Here is a 21605-nt window from a genome sequence, read left to right as displayed (position 1 = left end):
CCATCCCACCAAGACACGTCTGTTTTCCTTATTCTCCAGTTGATTATCTTTTGGTCTGCTGAGGCCAGGAGGAGAGGAATCTAGCTTGCCTGTTTCTTTACTGTGCCTGCTTCATTCACTTTTTAAAAATTTAATTAACAACCTCAATTCACTTAGTTTGGCTAGCACTCTAAATACAGCACAAGGGCTCTGTGCTGATGACATAGAATCAAGTACCCGTTTTCTTCCCCTACATAGAGCTGAAGAAGCAAGTGGAAAGTGCAGAACTGAAAAACCAGCGTCTGAAAGAAGTTTTCCAGACCAAGATCCAGGAGTTTCGCAAGGTGTGCTACACACTAACGGGGTACCAGATCGACATCACGACTGAGAACCAGTATCGACTCAGCTCCATTTACGCCGAGCACCAAGGGGACTGCCTGCTCTTTAAGGTAGGTCTGTGCACCCTGCACTGCACCTGCCTCTTTGGCTTCGTGGTTTTCAGCATGCCAAAATGTATTTTCTCTTTCTCAGTGGTTAGACTGGAAAATCACTGCCCCCGTGCGATGTGACAGGATGTTCCTTATGAAGGAAGTAAAGATCCTTTCTTCTTTTAAAAAATTACCTTAGAAGGTTTGGCATCTGGTCTCCTACTTATCTATCAAAGCCAGGAGTAAAGAGAAGACGCTATATATGCATAATACCTGAGGCATCCGGCCTTGCCCTTTACCTTTTTATATTATCAGTTATATATACCGCAGCAATAAAACCTTATGTAACATCCTCACTTCACTGTGAGATATATGTCCTTACTGTCTTTGCTATCCTCTAGCTTGTCTGCATGTCGTCGTCTTGTCTTTATGTAAATTGGAATTCCTTTTGAGCAGCAGCGCGGCTTGTGTGTGTGAAGTGCCATTTATGTGAACAGCACAGATGAGTAGCAGTAACAGGCTGTCTTCTGCCAGTCTGATACCTTTATTGGTCTAGCTTGGTGGTCTGAGGTTGGGTTCTGGCTTGATAGGCGCTGTTTTTCTTATGCGTTACCTTCCAGATATCACAGTTGAGTTGATATATTAGAGAGCTGAGGTGCAATGTGAGAGTCATCAAGCTGTTAAGTTATGTTTTAACGTCAGTTCAAGTGTCAACAGCCCGGGTTTACAGGTCAGTGCGAGAACGTCCTCATTCTCGGTGACAAACACAACTGGCACTTAAAATCACACCCACATCCTACTGATCACCCTGGGTGCGTCTCATTTATGAGAAGGTTGAGGGTTTTGGAGGCATTCAGCGCAGGTGGGGGGACTCAATGTGCAGGACCTGGAGAAGCTCAGTTTCTGCAGACCTGCTGCTGTGTGCCGCGTCTGGATTGCTGCAGTATTGTTTCTTTCCATAACAGAACAAACATTTTCCTGTTGTGCAACTCTAGAGCCTCAAGAAAACAAGTGAGGGCAATTATAAGACAGTACCTAGGATCCTTAGTAAAATGAAGCAAATACCGCCCAAACTGTTGTATTACTTGGCCTTACGACATTTCTGGACTGAGACAGATGACAACAAGAAAATAAAGTTCACTGTCTGGGAAGGAGGCTGAATTCTGGTCATTGGTTTTAAGGTATTGTCACTGAATCCTGAAAACAGTTGTCGTTGAGGTGGTGCAATGCTGTTAGCTCCAAGAGCTCCAGAGGCCTGTGTTCACACCTATACTCTTAAATGTTTAGTGAATGAAACTTCAGCAGACTTCTGGAGATGTCCGGGTATAGCATCCAACTGACAGTACAGCTAGCAGTTCTTTCTGCATTGTAGGAGAGATGGAGTGCTTGGAGAAATTTAAGAAGACAGGAGAAAATTGCATACTGGCCACATGAACAAGAGCTGGCTGGCTTCAGTAGTTGGTCTTCAGTAGCATCTAGTACTCCTTCATGTCGTGCCAATGGAAATAATTTACATCCAGGAGAATGTTTAGCGAGAGGAATCCCTACTTGATTATTCATTCTTCTTGCTTTCTCTTCTTTACTCAAGTCTTTATTCCCAAGCATGTCCAAAGGACGGAGGTGTCACCAGGTAGAGCAGCAGCAGTTTCAAGGTCTCGCATTTCCCAAAGCCAAGGGTGGGTTTCTTACTGATCCATGGAATTCCTCAGCCTCTCTTACCTCACACACCACTACGGAGAAGAGAAGCAGATTTGCTAGTTAGAGTCTGAACAACAAAAGACTCAGACTTTTTCTCCCTGTTCAGTGAATTCAGACAATTCCCACCGTCTGCAGCTTAGAATAGCAGTAGAATATAAACAACAAATCATGATGTTGCTGAGTCCAGGCAGTTGGCTCGCATGTGTGTACCAAGGCTTGAATCCTGACTGCGGCTTCCAGCAAGGTTGTGTGTTTATGCTGTGGAATTTCTGAGCCATAGCAGACTGTGGGTGTTTGTGCGCATTTCATTAACCCAAAGAGGTCACAAAGCAGGGAATGCTATTTGTATTTATTCCATTCAAGCAATTTATGGAACAGGGTCTATATAATTAAACCAGAGAAGTCCCCTGGCACTTCACAAGCTTCTGTAGCTTGCCTGTAAACTTCAGAGCATATTTCAGTCGCGCTGCTGGTGGCATTTAATTTTCAATGAGTTTTCAATAGCGGGGATGCAATAGGAGCTGCTGTAATGTAACCCCCTTCAAAGCTAAATGGAGATGAAAGATGTGCTTGGCTTTCCCGACCAAGGTATGCTGTTACTGTAGTAGAGGTTATTATCTACGTGCTGTCTGAGTCCAGCCAATTTGCATTAATTGGAATTGCAGCTTCAGTGAAAGGGTTAATCACAGTGCCATGCTGTGAATGTAAATGACTGCATCTCTAAATGAGCACTGAATTCCAATGAAACCGTATAGGTATTTATTGGCGATCCCTATCGATGCAACAGATGAGCTCATCAACTTGAAGGATGTTCCAGTGATTTTCAGGCCCTCTGTGTGTGAGCGCGTAGGCAGCAAAGCACGTCTCAGACTTCACAGCTCGCTGTTGCTTGTTTGCTCTTTTTTATTCTTTTAATTAAATGCTGTGGAAAGCAGCGTTACAGACTCCTCGCCAGGAGTTTAGCTTCTGATGGTTTTTTTGTGGGATGTAATGTATTATAGCTACTGGGGCACTTGACACTTTCATATTCTGTTACCGTTGCTGGTACATTAGATGTGTTAGGCCATGACACAGACTTCACGTTCCTCATAATGCTTGGCTGGTGTGTCTAGGCCAGGCCACCCATGAGATTTCCTTTGTAACAACCTGTTTAAATATATCTGTTAAAATAAATAAATATTGCTGGGGAGCCTCCAAATCAGCTTAGCCAACTTGGAATTAGGCGGTGGCAAACGGGGATGTCATGGCTTGGCTGTGTGTACATCATGTTGTTTACCCTTGTTTCTGGGTAGATCCTGAGTGCAAGGAAGGAAATGAGGTCTTCAGAAGGCAATGACAATTGTTTCAGACAAAGAAAGTCTTTTGGTAAACAGAAAGACTGGTCAAATTTGAAGAGGAGATGATTTGGAGACACTTGTACAAATGAACAAACAGTGCAGAGAAATTAAATCATGGGCTTTTTCTTTTTGTGTGCCTAAAGACACAGTCTCAGCCAAAGCATTTGAAGCCAATCGATTTAAAAGGAAAAGAGTGGAAATCCTTTTATTTTATAGACCCTGTGGCTTCAAGGTGCTGCTGAGAGCCAGGAGCTCAGCAGCTTTTCTAAAATGTTAAGATATCTTTGTGGACACATAATAATACCTAGTTTACATTAAATGTTTACATTTAACTGAAGTAGGGACATGCAGAGCTCTCTACTTTGAGATGTAGAGGCAGCCTCTTACTACAGATACTAGGAAGAAAACTCCCATGCATGCTGCTTATTTTCTGGGTTTTATCTACATACGGGTTTGCTGCTGCTGTACCTGGTGACATTCAACTCCATCCTCTGGAAATACTTGGGAATGAAGACTGGGGTGAAGAAGAGAGAGCAAGGAGAGTGCTCAGAAAGAGGAACCTGTGCTTGATTATTCACTGTGCTTCAGGTAAACTGTGTCCACTGTCATGGCATGAATGTGGGGCTGGTCATGTTCTTGGCAGGATCTTGGATGGATGGAAAAGGCAATCGCTGTGATCATGAGCAACAGCTACATCAGATCTGGTGGTGTTTGAAACCTTTCTGGTTTCAGGTTCCTCTGCTTTCTGAGAAAGGAGTGCTCAGATTTGTAATTCCTGTGTAAATTATTTGAGTCTAAGTTGGTTGGTAAGGAAGTTAAAGCACACAAACACTTTCCAGTATCACAGCAGCGTTACCTGTCTGAGCTCATACTCTTGGCCAAAAGGCTGCCTCTAGACAAATATTTTTTATATCCTCAGGGCCAGTCTTGCACAGTACAGAATTCTGTCTCCTTCCGGGTCTCACCCATGTTGTTGTTTTCTGTCAAAATTATCAAATGTAAACCCGAACACCAGTGGTAGCTCATTGAAGAGCATCCCCAAGATGGTAGGCTTGATGCCTTGAAACAGAATACCCGAGATATCAGACAGCAAACAAAACCAGAAGCATCATGACGCAGCTTGAGAATGTTGCCAGCTACAGGGCTGACACTTCTTGCTGCAAAAGAAAACCTTTATTGGTGTCCTGTTGGACTGGTAATATGGTAATAAATTCAACAGCTCTTCTGCAGCCTGGTAAACTGACGGCCAGTGTGCACGCACGGTCTTTGGTGCACACCTCTTTACGGAGTTACGGAAAGAGCTGGCTTGCGGAGCTGCGAGGGGAACTGTCACTCTCAAACGTCAAGGTGAGCTGAAAAATGAGCACTTGCTGCTGATGTGGTTCGCTGTGAGTGCAGAGGCAGAACATAGCGAGGTGAAAGGGATAAAGGCTTTGTATGCAAGAAGGGTGTGGTGGAAGGATGGACATCACCTTCAATTTCCCAGTCTTCCTTTGCCTGCCCCATCGCTGGTGTACCCTGCCGTGCTATTGCCTCTGTATTGACAAGGTGTGTAAAACACGATCAGGCAGCTATGCGTGCAAGAAGTAGTAGTTTAGTTCTGTCTTTTTGTGGAGGGAGACAGGGCTGGACTGAAAGACCTTGGAGGCTACTTTACAAACACACAGTGGTGCTGACAAACTGCTGGCTGAAACGGGGAGGCAAACCTCATGTGGTTGAATGTGCAGAGAGAGTCCAGTCTGCTGAGATTCCAGCGCAGCCTTAGTGTCAGTTTGGCCAGGGCACACCAGTGAACGATGTACGTCTCAGAATAACCAGGGTGGTTAATACAGGGATTACTCTTACTCGCCCTAGTGCTCTTGTTTCATCTTGAAGCTGACAGCAGTGTTGGGAGCTCTGGTTCTGAGTCCACATGCTTGGTGTGCCTGCGGTTTCAGTTATTTCCTCCTTGAACACAGTGGAGTATCTCTGAGAAGCATGTTATAGCTGTTTGTTTCTTTTTGCATCTTTATCTTCTCCCCTCTCCTCCTCCTCACCCTTGATGAGTCTCGAGAGGAGAAAGAAATCACAATTTTGATGGAGTGCTATTCTTCTAGCAGCCGTCTCGCGCTCTTGCACACACAATCAGAAATAACAATGGGGCTCATCGGTGGCGCAGGCCAGGCAGCAAGAGATTGATTAGAGATTGTAGGCCTCTGTTAACTCCTCGTTCTTGTTAATTACAAGTTATTTTATTTTTATATTTTGTTTTCAATTTGCCCGTGCGGTTGCTGGAGACTTGATTTCTGCTCAGCTCCGGGAGCGCCTGCCGTTGCTGTGCGAGCGTGATGCCGTGCTGCCAGATGATTGGGCTGGGATTCCTGGAAGGGTCAGCAAGGACACGTCTTGGGTTGCACTAATCAGCAGCTCTAAAACAGGAGCCGTTGAGCAATCTGTGGTGTTACGGCGTCAAATCCTGTATTTAAACTTCCTACGCGTTGTTTTCTTTCAGATGTTGTAGCAGCCTGTTTCATGTTAGGACCTAACATTAATTCTTGCTGCTCTCTTCATCTTACTCTTTCTCATACTTTTTTTTCTCCCAACACAGTTTCTTTCTTACTGCATGAGCTTCCCTGAAAAACTGCCTATCCCCTAGGGCAGGGTAGGTTTCCTTTTTACTGCAGAATTTCTGAGCAGAAAGATGCTGCTCCAAGACTTCAGGAGGCTGGGTTGCAGCCTCATTCCAACTGAGCCAAGTTAATGCTCTTTCTATGCCTCCGTTTCCCATCTGTACGAGGAGGATGATGCTCCTGCCAGTGTCAGGACTGCTGTGAGGATAAATGGGCTGTGCTGATGGGGAACACGGAGCAGCTTTGGGCTGGGGAATTCGCTCCCCTGTTACCTGTCAGTCTGGCGCAATACCCGCTTCCAGAGCCTTGGCACCACTTGCTCCCCTTCCTGCCATGTCTGCGAGTCTGCCAGGGTAGACCCAGCCATGCAGGTAATTAATGCTGATGAAGCTGGAGAATTATTCCGGTGACTGAGTCTTTCCTGACTAGCAGGAGGATGGTACCTGTGAAGCTCTCTGAAAGGTCAGAGATTTGTCTTGCTGTAACAGAAAGGAGTTCAGGTTTTCCTCTCTGGTGGGGTGACTGATGTGTTGCGCTGTGAGGCAGGCACACAGCCCCTCACTTCACAAAACAAGGCCTGTTTTCAGGCAGAAAACGTGAAGTTGGCTCGCAGGTGCCATCTGAGATTCAGGCTGTTCCTCTGCATTTCCCGGTTTGCTTCGTAGTCGTCAGCTGTTGGCCACCGAGTTGCTTTTGCAGTTTCCCTTCGCCGTGCTCCTGCATGCCCCGGGGACATGGCAGTGCCGGTGCTGCATCCCCGGGCTTCCTCCCCACCCTGCTTGTGGTGGCATGAGCTCTGCCTCTCCGCCTGTGCTCCCCCTCTCTTGGCAAAGGAGCAGAGCACTGAAAAAAGGCAGTTTTCAAGTTACTCCCACAAATTCTGCACCTGATTTCAGCCGCCATCACTGACAGTACTGCTGCTGGCCTCATCCAGGCAACAGGACACAGCAGATAACAGCCACCTCAGCTGAAGGACCTCAGCATCTGTTTCCACAGCTTCTGCAAGAACAAGAAGTAACTAAATTACTCGAATATGCCTTTCTTTTTAAAAAAAGTTTGCAGTTCGCCTCCCTCCAAGTCCCCTTTTCCTTCATTAAAATATCTCTTATTTAATGAAATGGGAGAGACAGCCGATGCTTTCTAGGCAGACTCACATGCACCAACATGGAGCACAGGTCACCAATGAGAATTTAATTAAACTAGAGCATCTAGGCTGAAGTAGGAAGATGTGTGGCCCTGGAGGGTTGCATGGGGTAGGGTAGTGTGCGGGGCAAGCCGTGCCCCAGCTCTGCCCCTGCCCTCAACCCGGCAGCCACCGACTCCATCCTCGTGCCACGTGGCATTGCCAGGCAGCGCAGCGCAGAAGCTGCGGCTGTGTAAGTTAGCAGGAGGCAGAGCAGATCCCAGCTTGCTTACCTGCTACAATAAAAGCATCTCCTTCCTTCCCCCCCCCCCCCCCCCCCCCGCCATGTTCCCAGCACCCGCGTGATTGCGGTTTGCTGAAGAAGAGTTGTTCTTGTCGCTGGCTGTGGCCAGTCTCCCCGCAGGAGGTCTCTGGAGAGAAGGATGTCGGTGTCCGCCCGCTGCTGTATTTGAACAGCTTACAAAGGACTGTGTGGGCTCACAGAACTGTGTTTACGCACCGTGAGACGATGACGGTGTTAAATAATGGATAAAGCCAAGGGGACATAAGCAAAAAAACCCCTCCTGGATTCTTGTTGCCATCTCTGCCATGGAATTGTTGTGCGGCTTTGCTCTAGGTCACTCAGCCTTCTGGTTTTCTCTATCCCTCTCACCTGGGTGCGTGATATGGCCATTCATGGACTTCCACGGGGGTTTGAGAAGCTTTTCAAAAGAGAAAGCTGTGTGGATGGGTTGGAGATGTATCCAGTGCAGCTGGTTTTGTGATATGTGAAGGGATGCAGCAAACTGTCCCTCAGACGCGCAGTGCGGCCAGCGTGGGCTGGGGAGCCTGGGGCAGCACAGCCGCTCCTTTCCTTTGCCGTTGGTGCCTGCCACCTTTAACTGGCATTAAATATCTTTAGTTTTATTTATTTGTTGATTGATTTGAGTCTCTGGTAGTTTCAGAAGATGTTCTACTTGGGGCCTGTGTGGTCGGCGCTCTTGAAGGAAAAGGCAATGCCTTGGAGCCTGGGCGACGGGGAGCACCGAGGCCGTGCTGCAGCAGGCGTGAAGCGGGTGCGCTTGGTGCATGCTGAGCTTTCCCGGCTGCTCTGTTGTGAGTTTGCAGAAGATGCCGAGCCCTATCAGCAAACCACAACCCTGCTGGGTGCTTGCATATGGTTCTGTTCAAAGCTGCGCGTGAAAAGGAGCGGAAATGGATGGAAATTTTTATCCTTTTGTGAGAGAGAAGTCTGGAGTTTCTGGGTACCCCCCATCTATGCCAGCTTCCCTGGCTGCTCCACAGTCTCAGTTATTTTTCTGCCTTTCGGGACGAGAAGGAGGGGCAGGCCGTCCCTCTGCCTGGGGTCAGCTCTGCTGGTGTTGGTCTGCTTCAGGGCCGGCGTGTTCAGTCGTGGCACGGCCGTGTCACGACATTGTCTTCTGTGCTGTCTTTGTGCGATGGATGGTCTCAGGGACTTCAGCAGTCCTTGCGGCTCTTTCCTCCACTGCTGATCCCGCACGGACATCCCTGAAGCCTCCTTTCAGCTGACTGCGAGGACTGGCTGGTGGCACGGAGGACATGCGGTCAGAGGGAGTTCCAGGTGGCTTCTGTACCACTCCTTCACCTCTTTCCTGGACGTTCCAGGAGCGGGTTTGTGAGCAGACCTCTAACAAAAGCAGGTAGCTCCAGGGAGCGACGCTGAGGTGAGATGCAGCTGGTGACATCCAGCGAGGCACCACCAGCCTGCGAGTGCCCCGGGCTGCGGCAGCACGACTCGCCTGGCGCAAAGCCACCAGCAAGGACAAGCGGCAGCCGCTGCCTCTCTTCTTTCTCGAGTAAGCAGCACGTCGTTTAAATACAAATACAATTAGGACTTATCTCTTGCTTTGGGAGTCATAGCTACTACCCATGCTTGACTGGGGCAAAAGATTTTTGTAATCTCTAGGGAGGAAATATAATCAGTGAGGGAAGACGGTGTTTGCTTGTGTGTAGAAAAACCTGTGCATGTATAGGGAAACACAGCAAAAGATTCCTGTGATGGTTTGGTCTTGGGATGTTTATCATCTCCGTCAGAAGATCATCTCTGGGCTCATATAAAGGTCTTCTCATGTATTTGTTGTGAATATAAATGTTTCTGTTGTGCCCTCATTGAGGATTTCAGAGTTAAATGTTTTCAGCCTAAATTCAGTTTGGATAACAAGGTGGTTGGCCCTTTGCCACACGGCTTGGCAGGTGAGTGGGGAGGGATGTAGAAGGGGAATAGTGAGGAGCAGAAAATGGAGTGTCGTGGTCACATGTCCCCTTTGGCATCCGAAGGGCCACCATCAATATACAGTGAATAGAGGCGAGATGGGAGCCAGGAACTCGCAGCCGTATGTTCCTCTGTCATCCTTGTATTGCTTCCACGCTTCAAAGTCTAAAAGCTTAATTACTACATGGCTCTTAACCACTAAGTTAGTGTTGCATAAACCAGTTAATACGCTTTCACTCAAACCGACTTGCTGGTTGAAGATAAGAGCGCGTATCTCAAAGCTTGTTCGGCAGCTCTTCTTCGTGGGATCCCCATCTCTGCTGCATTTGGGTGTTCCCAGAGACCTTTACCTAAACAGAGGTGTCTTACATTTTCTTTTTGAGAAACCGCTTGTAGGAAAGCAAAAATAAGAACTGCTGTGAGTGTACCTTCTGCTTTGCTCCAAGGCATCCCACCTCTGTTTGGAGACAGTTATTGCTAGAGAGGGTTGGAAGCGCATCAAGCATTCAGTCGTGGCATTTCGGGAGACTGGATGCACTTCACAGCATCGGGGAGTCCTGAGCACAACGTGCCGTGGAGGGCTCCCCAGGTCGTGACGTGGCCTGTCAGTCTTGCAATATGAATCTATTAATGCTGGTGTCCTTGCCATGGTGCTGTATCTGTGGAGCAGTGACGCAGTGCAGCCGTAAACTGAAAATTCTTCTGGAGAGCTTTGTTACGGGGACTGGCCGCTGTGACTGGGGTGGGCTCCCACCCTAGGCTACAGTACAACAGTGTTTGCAGCTCAGCTCTTTACGTACTGTGTACTTAAGAAATTAATACCTAACATGGGTACAGATTAATGTTAGGATTTACTAATGTATCAACTGTGTTTATTCATATACGTGGAAATGGCGAAAAACTTACGCTGTTTGTGTACTTGCTTCAAACACACACGTACATGCATCTTACTAACTCCACATGCAGAAAATGTTAATTCTGCACCATGTGAATGTTAGTGGTAAGAGTGGATAACTTAGTACTATTTTAGGACTTTGGTTTTAATGTATTTTCTTTTTTACCAATTACATGAGAATGTCCTTTGAGGAAGAAGTGCGGAAAGGTATTTGATGTCAAATCTCTCTTACAAGGATTTACAGCTGAATCACATTGCTGCTTTCTCCTCCACGGGGAAGCAGGGAATTTGAGAGCTAAGGATGACCTCCAGCTTTGGTAACTCCCAAGATTATCTTTTGATGGCATCTTTAGCTTCTAGAAGAAGACAGGCCTGTCTGCCTGTATCTTGAAGGGAATATATCAAACTGATGCTTGAAAATTTTAATTTGTCCCTAATCTGTATTCAGTTTCAGCCAGAGCGGGTAGCTGAGAATGGTGGATCTATCACAGGCGTGTTCTGGGGAGCTGACACAAATTTCAACCTTAAACTAAAGGGTCTGTCTGTCTTAATGGAAGGCTCTGGAGAGTGTTTCATGTGCTAGCTGTCACTTTGCATTTCTGGGATGTATCCGACTCTGGAGAGGGGACTGTCTGTAGATGGTTTTTATATGAAGTAGATAGTGGAGGAGGTGCATGCACCACGAGGCGGGGGTTTACAGTCATGCCGGTGCGTTCAGCGACTGGTTCTCGTGCCATGTGCATTGTAGCTGCGATGACTCTGCAGCGAGGGTTACCAGTCAGCTGTCGGTTTGCTGGTCCTTGCGAAAGCTCTTGTGTTCCTGGGTGTTGGAAGGGCGCAGCTGGCAGTTGCACGGAGGCCCAGAGGTTTTGGACATGTGTGTAAACAACTGCCCGTCGCTGTGTTTCCCCGGAGGTTGTCGGGCATCTGTGTGCGTCTCTGTCAGGCAAGAATCTCACCGCGTTGTCCTGGGAAAGCACAGGAGATGTCCTTGGCTTTTTGGCAGAGTCACCGCAGCCCAAAGTTGTTTTTCTTCATACAATTCCATTAGAGTGATGACAGTTTCAAGTTGGAACAGAAAAAGATCTGATGAAAGGACCACTCTGTAAGTGGGGAAGATAGACAGAGTGGAAGCAGTAACTAGCAAGGTAATAGACGGTGATGGATCTATAATCTCTGAGGCTGGTGTAAGCAGTAAATTCCTTAATAGTGTCCTTTCAGCCTTAACCTATTTATTTGCAAAGTGCTAAATTTAATTTTCCTTAGTCTGCAGGAAAGCAGCATCCCAGGAATAAGCCTTTAGCCCAGCCAAATAGCTGTGCCAAAGTGCTTGTTCCAGCAGTTCCATTTCCTCTTTGCTCCACACAGAGCGTCGGGGCCGTGCGCCCCAGCACGTCATCGCTCGGCTGTGTCGGTGTCACGAGGCTGGGGGCGACGCTGCTGCGAGGCGGGGTGTATCCTGCTCTGCAGCCTTTTTGGAAGGGGGGATCTAAGAGCTGCAGGTTCGATAGAACCGCGTGGACTCTGTAAGAGCAGGATGAATGAGCCGGTCCCCAGGTGAGAAGGCTGGCGCGTGAAAGCGGGCACTGCACGCACCGATGCTCTGTCTGCCCTGTAGATGTAGGGCCACGGTGCTCAAGCCTCTCGGCTCAGAATGACTTCAGGAGTTGAACAGCACATAAAAGCCTGCGTATTCTGAAACTTCCACAAATCCACATCTCGAGGAAGAAAAGCAGCAAATTTTCAAGCAACCGACATTGTGCAGAGTTGCTCTGCAAAGTTTCAGGGAGTGTGGTAAAAAATAGGTTTCCGTGCACTGCTTTTTCTTCCTGGTAGCACTCTGCTGGCGATACACACAGCATGGCTTCTTCTGGAGCTAGCAAAGAGGTTTTTCGCCAAAATCCACAACATAGTAGATTTCTTAGAAATGTTGCTTTGATAAAATATTTCAGGAGCAAATACCCAGTGTCTGAATCCAGGAGTTGCCGTTGAGCGAGTGTTTGGTGGTTCTGTAGTTGTCGTGCCCCCGGGGAAGTGCAGCGTGGGCTGTCACTAATCCTGTTGCTTCGGAGAAAGTCGGGGCTTGGTTTCAGAGCTTTGCTGTTTTCCTGCCTGCAGAGGATTTCAGCAGTTCCCCACAGGATTCCCCGTTCCTCTTTGTCCCTTGCTTATCCCCACAACCAGGCAGTGCTGTGTTGGCTGGTGTGGAACGTCCTGCCGGTGCTGCCCTGAGTTCCCACCATGTTCTCAGCCGATTGCTGATACGTGAGTGGAAAGGTGCTGCTTCTCAAGAGTGGAGGAGTTTGCCATCTTCATTCTGCTTCAAGGTTTAGTTGAACTTTTACTCAGTAAAGTGCCATGGAAAAGACAGTCTTTTTTTGTTTGGGTTTTTTTTTGTTCTATGTTGCCATTTTTTAGCACCTTAGGAATGAAAATCATATCTGTAAGTTTAAATCCAGCCCTTCCTTCTTCTCTTATCTAAATCTGGAGAAGGGATCTGAGCTTCTCAGCTCCCTGTGCTGTTCGGAGCTCTGACCTCCCTTTCACATTTGTTATAAAATAAATAAAAATAACAGTGCCAGGAATTGAGGGTGGAGGATTACGCAGACTTCTTGCCTGCTTTTTCCTTCAGTGCGGAGATGATGGGAAGGGTAGCTCTGCTGCAGCCTGGGAAAAGACCTTCCTGAGCTGAGCCTGAATTTGCAGTGGGGGTCTCTGCTTTTCTGGAATTGGGTGAAATTGCCCCCAGGGCTGGGTGCTGTGTGATCTGGCACCCTTTCCTCACCACTGCACAGGTTCCTTGGGTCTTGCTCTTTCTGCTGATAGGCATGGGTGCAGATGAGAAAATAGACATTTTTTGTGAGTTGAGAAGGTGCCTTTCTCCCAGGGCCTTTCTCTGCTATCCTTTCATTTTAAGCACAGTGTCACAGAAAATTTCATTAGCCACATCGAAAGTCTCAGCCAACAGTCTGCTTGCCAACGAGCGATGGATGAGCAGTGTTGATTAATATTGACATTCTTTTTGAGATTTTCCCTCGCCCAGGGGATCATGTAGAAAGCCATGAGTTCTTGAGCCTGGGAAGAACGTGGGCTTCGCTCTCTGCACCGAACTGAGCATTGATAGGATATTAAATGGAAAGGGCTTCTTCACAAGAGCCGAACTTGATCAGCTTAACACACTTTCCAACCAGATTTTCCCCCTTGAGGTAGTTCTACAGGGAGGCTTCTCGTGCAGGGGGTAAGCAGGCAGCATACCAAAGGCCTTCAAACTGCAAAGGGGCATCTCCAGTTTGCCTCAGCTGCTTCCATCACTCAGGGACTGAAATTTTAATCATTGAATTAATTTTTCAGAAACCAAAGTGCAAATCTGTACCCCAAGTGGCATTAATAATGAATGCAGGGAAACGAGACATTAGAAGGAGAAAGAAGGGCTAGGAAATTTGGGGTTGGGGAATGAACTGTTTTTGAGGGGTATTATTTTGAAGAGATGAGGTATGGGTTGGATCTCCTTGTCCTTCAGGCCTGTCCGCTCGTCTTGTCCATGCTTTGTCCGAAAGTCTGCTGCATTTCTGTCCGAGGCATCTTTCGAATACTTTTCCTCCCAGCTTCTCTTCGCCTGGATTTTATTCTCCAGGGTAAATACCCAGGTCTGCACAGAGAGGATCCCAGTCCTTGTGTCCAAAGCAGCCCCCGACGCGTTGTGGGGCTCTGGCCACGTCGCAGAGGGCGAAGCAGTGGGGTTCGCCTGCTCCGGCAGATTGAAAGAGCACGAGGCCTGAACTGCAGCCAAGATGCCAGAGCTTTCTGCCTCGCTTTTGGCTCCTTCCTTCCTCTCTCAAAGCGCATGCAGATTTTTTTTTCCCTAATTAAAAGTATTATATACAAGAAGATTAATTAGAAATGAAAGTGATTTTTTTTTTTTTCTTTCTTTTCTGTCAGTGGAAAAGGCCTGTGCCAGGCGACTGCCAGAGGGAGCTGGGATTTCTCCCGTTAATGGATTCCAGGCAATTTGCCTCTGGACAGCTATCTTATAAATAATGAATGTTTGCACAGATTTTCCCAATTCTCAGGCAGCGCAGGTGGTCTTCATTTCAACCATCCCAAACAAATCTGGAAACAGCAGGGCGTTCCCATCCTCAGTCACCACGTGAAAAGGGCAATTCCTCACGTTCCCCCTCCCCTCCTCGCTGCATGCAGCACGGAGACCACCTACGGCTATGGATCTGTATCTTTATTTGAAATCCCATCAAGCAAACGCAGCCGTGCTCTGCCGTTCCTCCTCCCTGTCACACAGGGCTGCCAGAAAAGCCAGTGCGGGCTTTCGCGGCAGACGAGCAGGTTTGCAGAGGCAGGAGGTCTTCTCGTGGTCAGATGGGCTGATGTTCTCGAAAGCGTGTAGGATCGTTGCTGAAAGAGAATACTCAGATGCATGTGTGTGCGACTGCAGGACATGTCCAAGGCCTTTGTGCTGCCCTCCAAGGCTCACAGCAAGAGAACGATTCTTTGAATTGTTATATTAATCTTCAGAAATGAGGATTTGGCTCAATGGGTGCTCCACAGAGACCGGCCTAGAGGAGAAATCGTCTCCCAGAAGGAAAGCTATTCTGGAGTTAAAAGCACCCAAGAGTGATTTATGCAGCGCAGGGACTTTAAAGTGGCCCTGATGCAGGGATGAATTTCAGCCCAGAGAAGGATGACGTAGCCTGAGGGTTTCTCTTCGTACCATGCCACTTGCCCCATTTATTTCCTTTCCCTTAAAATGGAAGTGGTGACTGCAGGAAGATGAAGGTGAAGGTCCCCAGCTGCAGAGAGCTCCCGTGGTCAGCAGCCACCTGGTTCAGAGACAGGCTGGGGATTGCTCCAAGAACCTTTTCTGTGGCTCTAAATACAGCAGCTAATGACACCTTCCACTCAGCAGGAAGAAAACAGAATTACTAAACTTGCAATTTGGCACAGTGGGAGTGTGAGTTTGTCCTGCCAGTTTCTTGTTGCTGTATATTTCCAAGATTTTCTTTTTTTGATTTTTCCTCTCCCAAGCAGGTGGAATCCAGATCGGGGGTTCATTCTAAGGACTCAAATTATGCGTATGGAAGGCACAGCCCCAAAAGCAAAAGAGTGATTGCTGCTTAGAAGTCATCCGGCATAAAAAGGAGAACGTGCGGGTTCTCTGGGAAATGCTGCATGTCTTGGCCTTGTGAGTAATGTGTGGTGATGTCCCACTAGCAGCCATGTTCCCAGTACAGTGTTGGAGGAGAGGTATATATTTCCATATAATTTTAATCATTTTGACTTATGGTTTAACTTTGTGCTAGGCAGGCTGCACAGGACTTCCAGGAGAATACTATTTTAGATGGTTTGGGGGTAAAAGAAAGAAGACAACTGAAGGCAAGGTTAGAAATAGCTGAACATTTCCAGTTGAGCAAGTTTTACGGTCATGTACTGTGATAATTGAAGGTTTGCAGTTAAATGCTACGAATCTGTGCTGGAGAAGAAAACATGTCCCCAGTTAGAGATTGCTGCGGTCATTTGCTGCCAGTGCAAGGAGGGAGAATGCTCTTAGGGCAAGAGGTACTGTCTGAAGGGAAAAGTGAGGAGCAATAATGACAGCTTAGCAAAGCCCAGGTTTTTTTTGTGGCAGGATGTGTGACTGTGGAGGCTCATCCTGAAAATGCATGAAAAATTCAGATGAACTTCTCCAGAAATGCCTGGAATGGACCTGTTGAGCTGAGCTTGCCCTGGGGCTTTTAGGGGGGAGTATGGGGTAAAACCAGTGAATGCCGTGGAGGTAAAACTGTCTTTCTAGTTCCCTTTCTACAGCTCTGTCTGCTGTTGCCCCAAATCTGTGTTATTGCACTGGGGGACAAACAACTGTCACCATCTCAGACTAGTGAGACGGGCTCAAAGCTAATTTCTGCAGCCAGTGCCAGAGTTCTCGGAGCAAGTGAATGCGTGGTTTCTGGAGCAGCAACTTGCTTTAATGTTCTTATCAACTATTTTGCAGTCTTTGTTAAAAGAGGTCAAAGCTCATCCCCCTGGGTGGGGACTTCTTGAGCGCAGTACTTATTATTAGGGCAGTACCATATCTTGTAATTAGGGATGTAATTCCCATCTCTGTAGAGAGCCAGCCTATAGCCTGGGTACCATTTAAGAGTTTCATGAGATGAATTAAGCAAGGATGGATTGAGCAATACAATGAATTTCAACAGAGATCATTTGCCTGAAGTCCTGCAGGTGTTTCAGACAAGATATGAAGAGTAAATACCTTCCCTCATCTTCCCTCCCTTTCTTTTCTGTAGTGGGCAGGAACAATCGCGTGGTTCTGGGTGCCGGGCAGGACCAACGGTCTGATGACTGGAGGGCTGGTTATTTGAAAGGTTACCTCGTCCCTTGGTCTCTGCTGTAACAGCTGGGAGAGTCTGTATTTCTTTTTCTGTCTGACAGAAGAGTATAAAGATTTTTGCCTGCAAAGGACCCGTGTCTTAGAAAATTGCTGTTGCAGTACATCTGAAGAGTCAGATTTTGGCAGGCTTCAAAGTATGATGTAAGAGATTCTTACTTAATTTAGCACTTTGTTAACTTCACGGGGGTTTTCCCCCCCCTTACCTACACGGATGGTAGCAGTGCTTACGGTATTCTGCGGGGAGTTCTACAGTTTATATGCTGTGTATAAAAACATTTATGTAAGTGCAGAATAACTCAATCAAACTTGGGGGGGAAAAAAGGGAAAGCAATCGGCTTTGGGCTTGAAACAAGGAATAGGTGAAAGACTGAAAGAAAAGAAGGACAAAGATGAATTGTGAAGAAGAAGAATAGAAATGAAACTGTTGTACAGGAAAGGAAGAAGAAAAGAGGGAAAGAACAGCAGTAAGACAGAAAAAGCAAGGGAAGGACAGACATAGAAGTTAATGCAATGTATTTTCCTCTGTAATTATATTCATTTGATGTAGATTTGTGCCAGGCACTTTACAGCAGTGTTAATGAGAAAAAGGAAGCAAGAGTTTGGTATCTGTAGCGGTTTAAAAGATAGAACTCAAATCAAATTGCTGCTGTTCTTGGTGGACAGGGATATATTTAGCGTCACAGCATACTGTATATAGTATGCCGTTAGTCTTACACAAAGTCTTTTGAATGAAGATCTCAAAGCACATTGCGTTAGTTCAACATGGTATTTCCCAAATTATTTCAGTTGCCAGTTGCTGCTGTATTCAGATTTTTTTACAGCACGTGTCAAAGAAGGTCAAAGAAAGCGTACCCCCATGATGAGCAAGACTGGTTAATGGGTAACAATCGGCAGGGAGAAGGCTGAGGTACCCAACAACATTTTAGCCTCAGTCTTCACTAGCAACCTCTCTTCCCACACCTCCCAAGCTGATGGACTGCAAAACAGGGACTGGGGGAGCAAAGCCCCTCCCACTGTAAGGGAAGATCAGGTTCGTGACCACCTGAGGAACCTGAACATATATAAATCTATGGGACTTGACAAGATGCATCCCAGAGTCCTGAGGAAATTGGCTGATGTAGTTGCCAAGCCACTCTCCATGATATTTGAAAAGATGTGGCAGTCAGGTGAAGTCCCTGGTGACTGGAAGAAGGGAAACATTCTGCCCATTTTTAAAAAGGGTAGGAAGGAGGACCCTGGGATCTACTGACCTGTCACCCTCCCCTCTGTGCCTCGGGAGATCATGGAACAGATCCTCCTAGAAACTATGCTGGCACACGTGGAGGACAGGGAGGTGATTTGAGACAGCCAGCATGGCTTTACCAAGGGCAAGTTCTGCCTGACCAACCTAGTGGACTGCTATGATGGAATGACTACATCAGTGGATAAGGGAAGAGCTACGGATGTGATCTATCTGGACTTCTGTAAGGCCTTTGACACAGTCCTCCACAACATCCTTGTCGCTAAACTTGGGAGATGTGGATTTGATGGGTGGACTGTTCAGTAGGTAAGGAATTGGTTGGATGGTCACATCCAGAGGGTAGTGGTCAACAGCTCGATGTCCAAATGGAGAACAGTGACAAGCGGTGTCCCTCAGGGGTCTGTACTGGGACCAGTACTGTTTAATGTCTTCATTAATAGATAGCGAGATCGAGTGCACCCTCAGCAAGTTTGCAGATGACACCAAGCTGAGTGGTGCGGTCGATGTGCCTGAGGGCTGTGATGCTATCCAGAGGGATCTGGACAAGCCGGAGCAGTGGGCCTGTGTGAATCTCTGGAGGTTCAACAAGGCCAAGTGCAGGGTCCTGCACCTGGGTCAGGGCAACCCCCAGTATCAATGCAGGCTCGGGGGTGAAGGTGTTGAGAGCAGCCCTGCTGAGAAGGGCTTGGGGCTACTAGTGGATGAAAAGCTGGACATGAGCCACCAATGTGCGCTCGCAGCCCAAAAGGCCAACCGTCCCCTGGGCTGCATCCCCAGCAGCGTGGGCAGCAGGGCAAGGGAGGGGATTCTGCCCCTCAGCACAGGACAGACCTGGACCTGTTGGTGCGGGTCCAGAGGAGGCCACAGAAATGGTCTGAGGGCTGGAGCACCTCTCCTACAAGGACAGGCTGAGAGAGTTGGGGTTGTTCAGCTTGGAGAAGACAAGGCTGTGGGGAGACCTTGTTGCAGCCTTTCAGCACTTAAAAGGGGCCTGTAGGAAAGATGGGGATAAGCTTTTTAGCAGGGCTTGTGATAGGGCAAGGGGCAATGGTTTTAAACTAAAAGAGGAGATATTTAGACTGTACATACGGAAGAAATTTTTTACAGTGAGGGTGATGAGGCACTGGCACAGGTGCCCAGAGAGGTGGGAGATGCCCCATCCCTGGAAACATTCAAGGCTGGGTTGGGGGGTGCTCTGAGCAAGCTGATCTGCCCATTGCAGGGGGCTTGGACTAGATGACCTTTAAAGGACCCTTCCAACACAAACTATTCTTTGATTCTGTGAACATGGAAGCTGGGTCAGATGTCCACTGAGGAGACTAATCCTGTTGTCTTGGAATTCTTGTCCTGCAGCTTTCGTTGGAAAGGGTTTTACTAACACCAGCTTACCTTCAGGTGCAAGGCTTTGCACAGTCTGTCTCGGAGGACGCAAACCTCACAAGTGTAGCATGTTTCCTCTGCAAATTTGCATTTGTTTTCACACATCTTTCTCCAGACAGGTGATAGTCTCGTTGCCCTTAGCCCCCCCATAATCCTGTTAATAACCTCGTTGCAATGATGTGCTGAGGAGTCATGTACTGTGCTGATGATTCTCAGCAGTGCAGCTTGCATCCCGTCATCTCTCAAAGCCACAGTATAGATTTTACTGGGAAAAGGGGAAAGAAATGGATATTCCCAGGGATTACAGAAAATTCACCTTCCCATACGTGTGGCTCGAAGAAATGGAAACCTCGTGCATGCATAGACTGCTATATTACCGACAGGTAGGAAAAATGCTCTGGAATTATTCACACTGGCTCCTGGCAGGAGCTCCGAGTCCGGTGGATTATCCACCGAGGCAGAGACGAGGTGAACAATAGGGGTTTCATTCAGGGAATGTTCTCCCTGCCTTCAGCACGTCTCTCCAGCTCACATCTCCGTTCCCTGATTGCAGTGTAATCTCGCTCATTACCCCGTGGCTGTAACCTCCTCTCCCGCTTTCGACAGTGGAGAACCAGCAGCCAATTTGTGTCCAGAATTAGGGTGGTGACCCTCTCCACTTCCCTCTGCACTCAGCAGCTGTTGAAGGAGATACGCGAAGGCTCTCTACTAATTGTTAAAAAAGAAAAATTTCTGACCCTAAATTGTTTGCTGAGATATTCTCGAGTGTTTTTTCCTCTGTGCAGCAACAGTTTTCAGCAAGAGCGGAGGGTTGATTGCTCCTGGAGTTTATTGGAAGTGCCTGGTTCTAAAGGAGTCTGAAATATCGTGGATGTCAGATAGGAGATGGCCCGTTGCTCTCCCGATGAGTGCATCTCGTCCTCAGTGCATTTCGCCTGCCTTTTGGGAAGTGACAGTCGTACCTAGGAGCTGAGGATGACACTGCATTTGCTCTTACTAGTTTAGCTGCTAATGCTTCAGGTGAATTGGTTGTTAGAGAAGGCAAAATTGTAGATTTCTTTTCAGAAAGAAGGATGGGATTATTCTCCCAGCTGAATAAAACTGCAAGTTTGGGGCACAATTGACCCATTTGTACTCACAAACGTACAACAGCTTTGTAGGTGGTAATGACTTCTGTCAAATTCTTTTATTTTATTTGTCACTTTGAACTATCAGCTTATAGAGGAACCACGAAGACTCCTTGTTGGTAGAAAGGTGGCTTTAAGTTGCTGAATCATTGCAAGCATCTTAATGCAGAAGGAACTGATCTTTTTATCCAGGACTCGCTTTGGGCTCTGCTTTCCCTCAGGACCTGGATGTTGTAGAGGAACAAGAAAATTAGCCCTAAAAAGGTTATTTTTCTATACGTGAAGCAATCCTCTGTACTCCCCACATTGCTGAAGGCTGCTGCTTGCAGTGCTGAAATGTTGCAGTGTGGAAATATAGGTGAGACCTGGAGGAACACCCAAGATGTCCACAAGGACACAGAGGGCACTTCCCATTGTTTCACATTTACAAGAATGTGTTGTATGTAGTGTTCAAAACTGTGCATAATTACATTTTGCAATGAAATCTGTGAACATCTGTTCCTCTTCCTTTCCATGCCAAGTCCCAACCTCAGGAGTCCATGTTGTCTCCACAACAGTCAGATAGCACGTTTGCCCCCTAAACTAAGTAGAGGTTGCAAGACAGGAGAAGAAATCTCACAAGGAAAGGATTTTTCTTTTTAAAACTTCTGGCGGCATCCAGGTAGGGAAGAGGAGTGCAGAGCGTGGTGGCAAGAGCAGAGAAAGCTTCGTGGTGTCCACACTGAGCGATGTCCAGTTCTGCCATGCCCCGCTGAGCCAGGCTGTGTGGCTACCAAGTCCCCTGCCTGCCCAGCAGCCTCAACTGCAACCCCCACTGGCATCCAGCACAGTAGAGCGCCGTAGCTTTGGCTTTGAACGTTACCAAGAGCAATAGTTCAGCCTCTGTGCAGGAACTTGCTGTTGGGGGCAGAGCACTGGAAGGAGTACAAGCAAAAGTTCTCCAGATGAAAGAGCCTACCTCTTCCTGTTTGTCTGGCAAAACCTCATCTGCGCTTCTAAGATGGCCAAGTTGACCTGCTGTTGAGTGATGAATGATATTCATGGATTAACAGCTTTATTGGAGTTGGGTGTATGCTCGGCTATGGGGTTTGTAACTGCTGTGTTGCAATCAAAAAAAAAAATGTTTTTAATGCCT

General features: G+C 47.4%; 1 protein-coding gene across 2 annotated transcripts in view; it reads left to right on the top strand.

Moving 5' to 3' along the window:
- The window catches only part of MAD1L1 (mitotic arrest deficient 1 like 1), a 391040-nt gene that overhangs the window by 294600 nt on the left and 74835 nt on the right, over window positions 1-21605 (top strand). For both annotated transcript variants that reach the window (XM_009936518.2, XM_075436793.1), the window contains one exon: window positions 238-428. In XM_009936518.2, the coding sequence (XP_009934820.2) occupies window positions 238-428 (191 nt within the window). The remainder of the gene's footprint in view (window positions 1-237; window positions 429-21605) is intronic.

The sequence above is a fragment of the Opisthocomus hoazin genome, chromosome 15, assembly GCF_030867145.1.
Source record: "Opisthocomus hoazin isolate bOpiHoa1 chromosome 15, bOpiHoa1.hap1, whole genome shotgun sequence".
In the NCBI taxonomy this organism is placed as follows: Eukaryota; Metazoa; Chordata; class Aves; order Opisthocomiformes; family Opisthocomidae; genus Opisthocomus; species Opisthocomus hoazin.
This window is presented reverse-complemented; position numbering and strand designations above follow the sequence as displayed.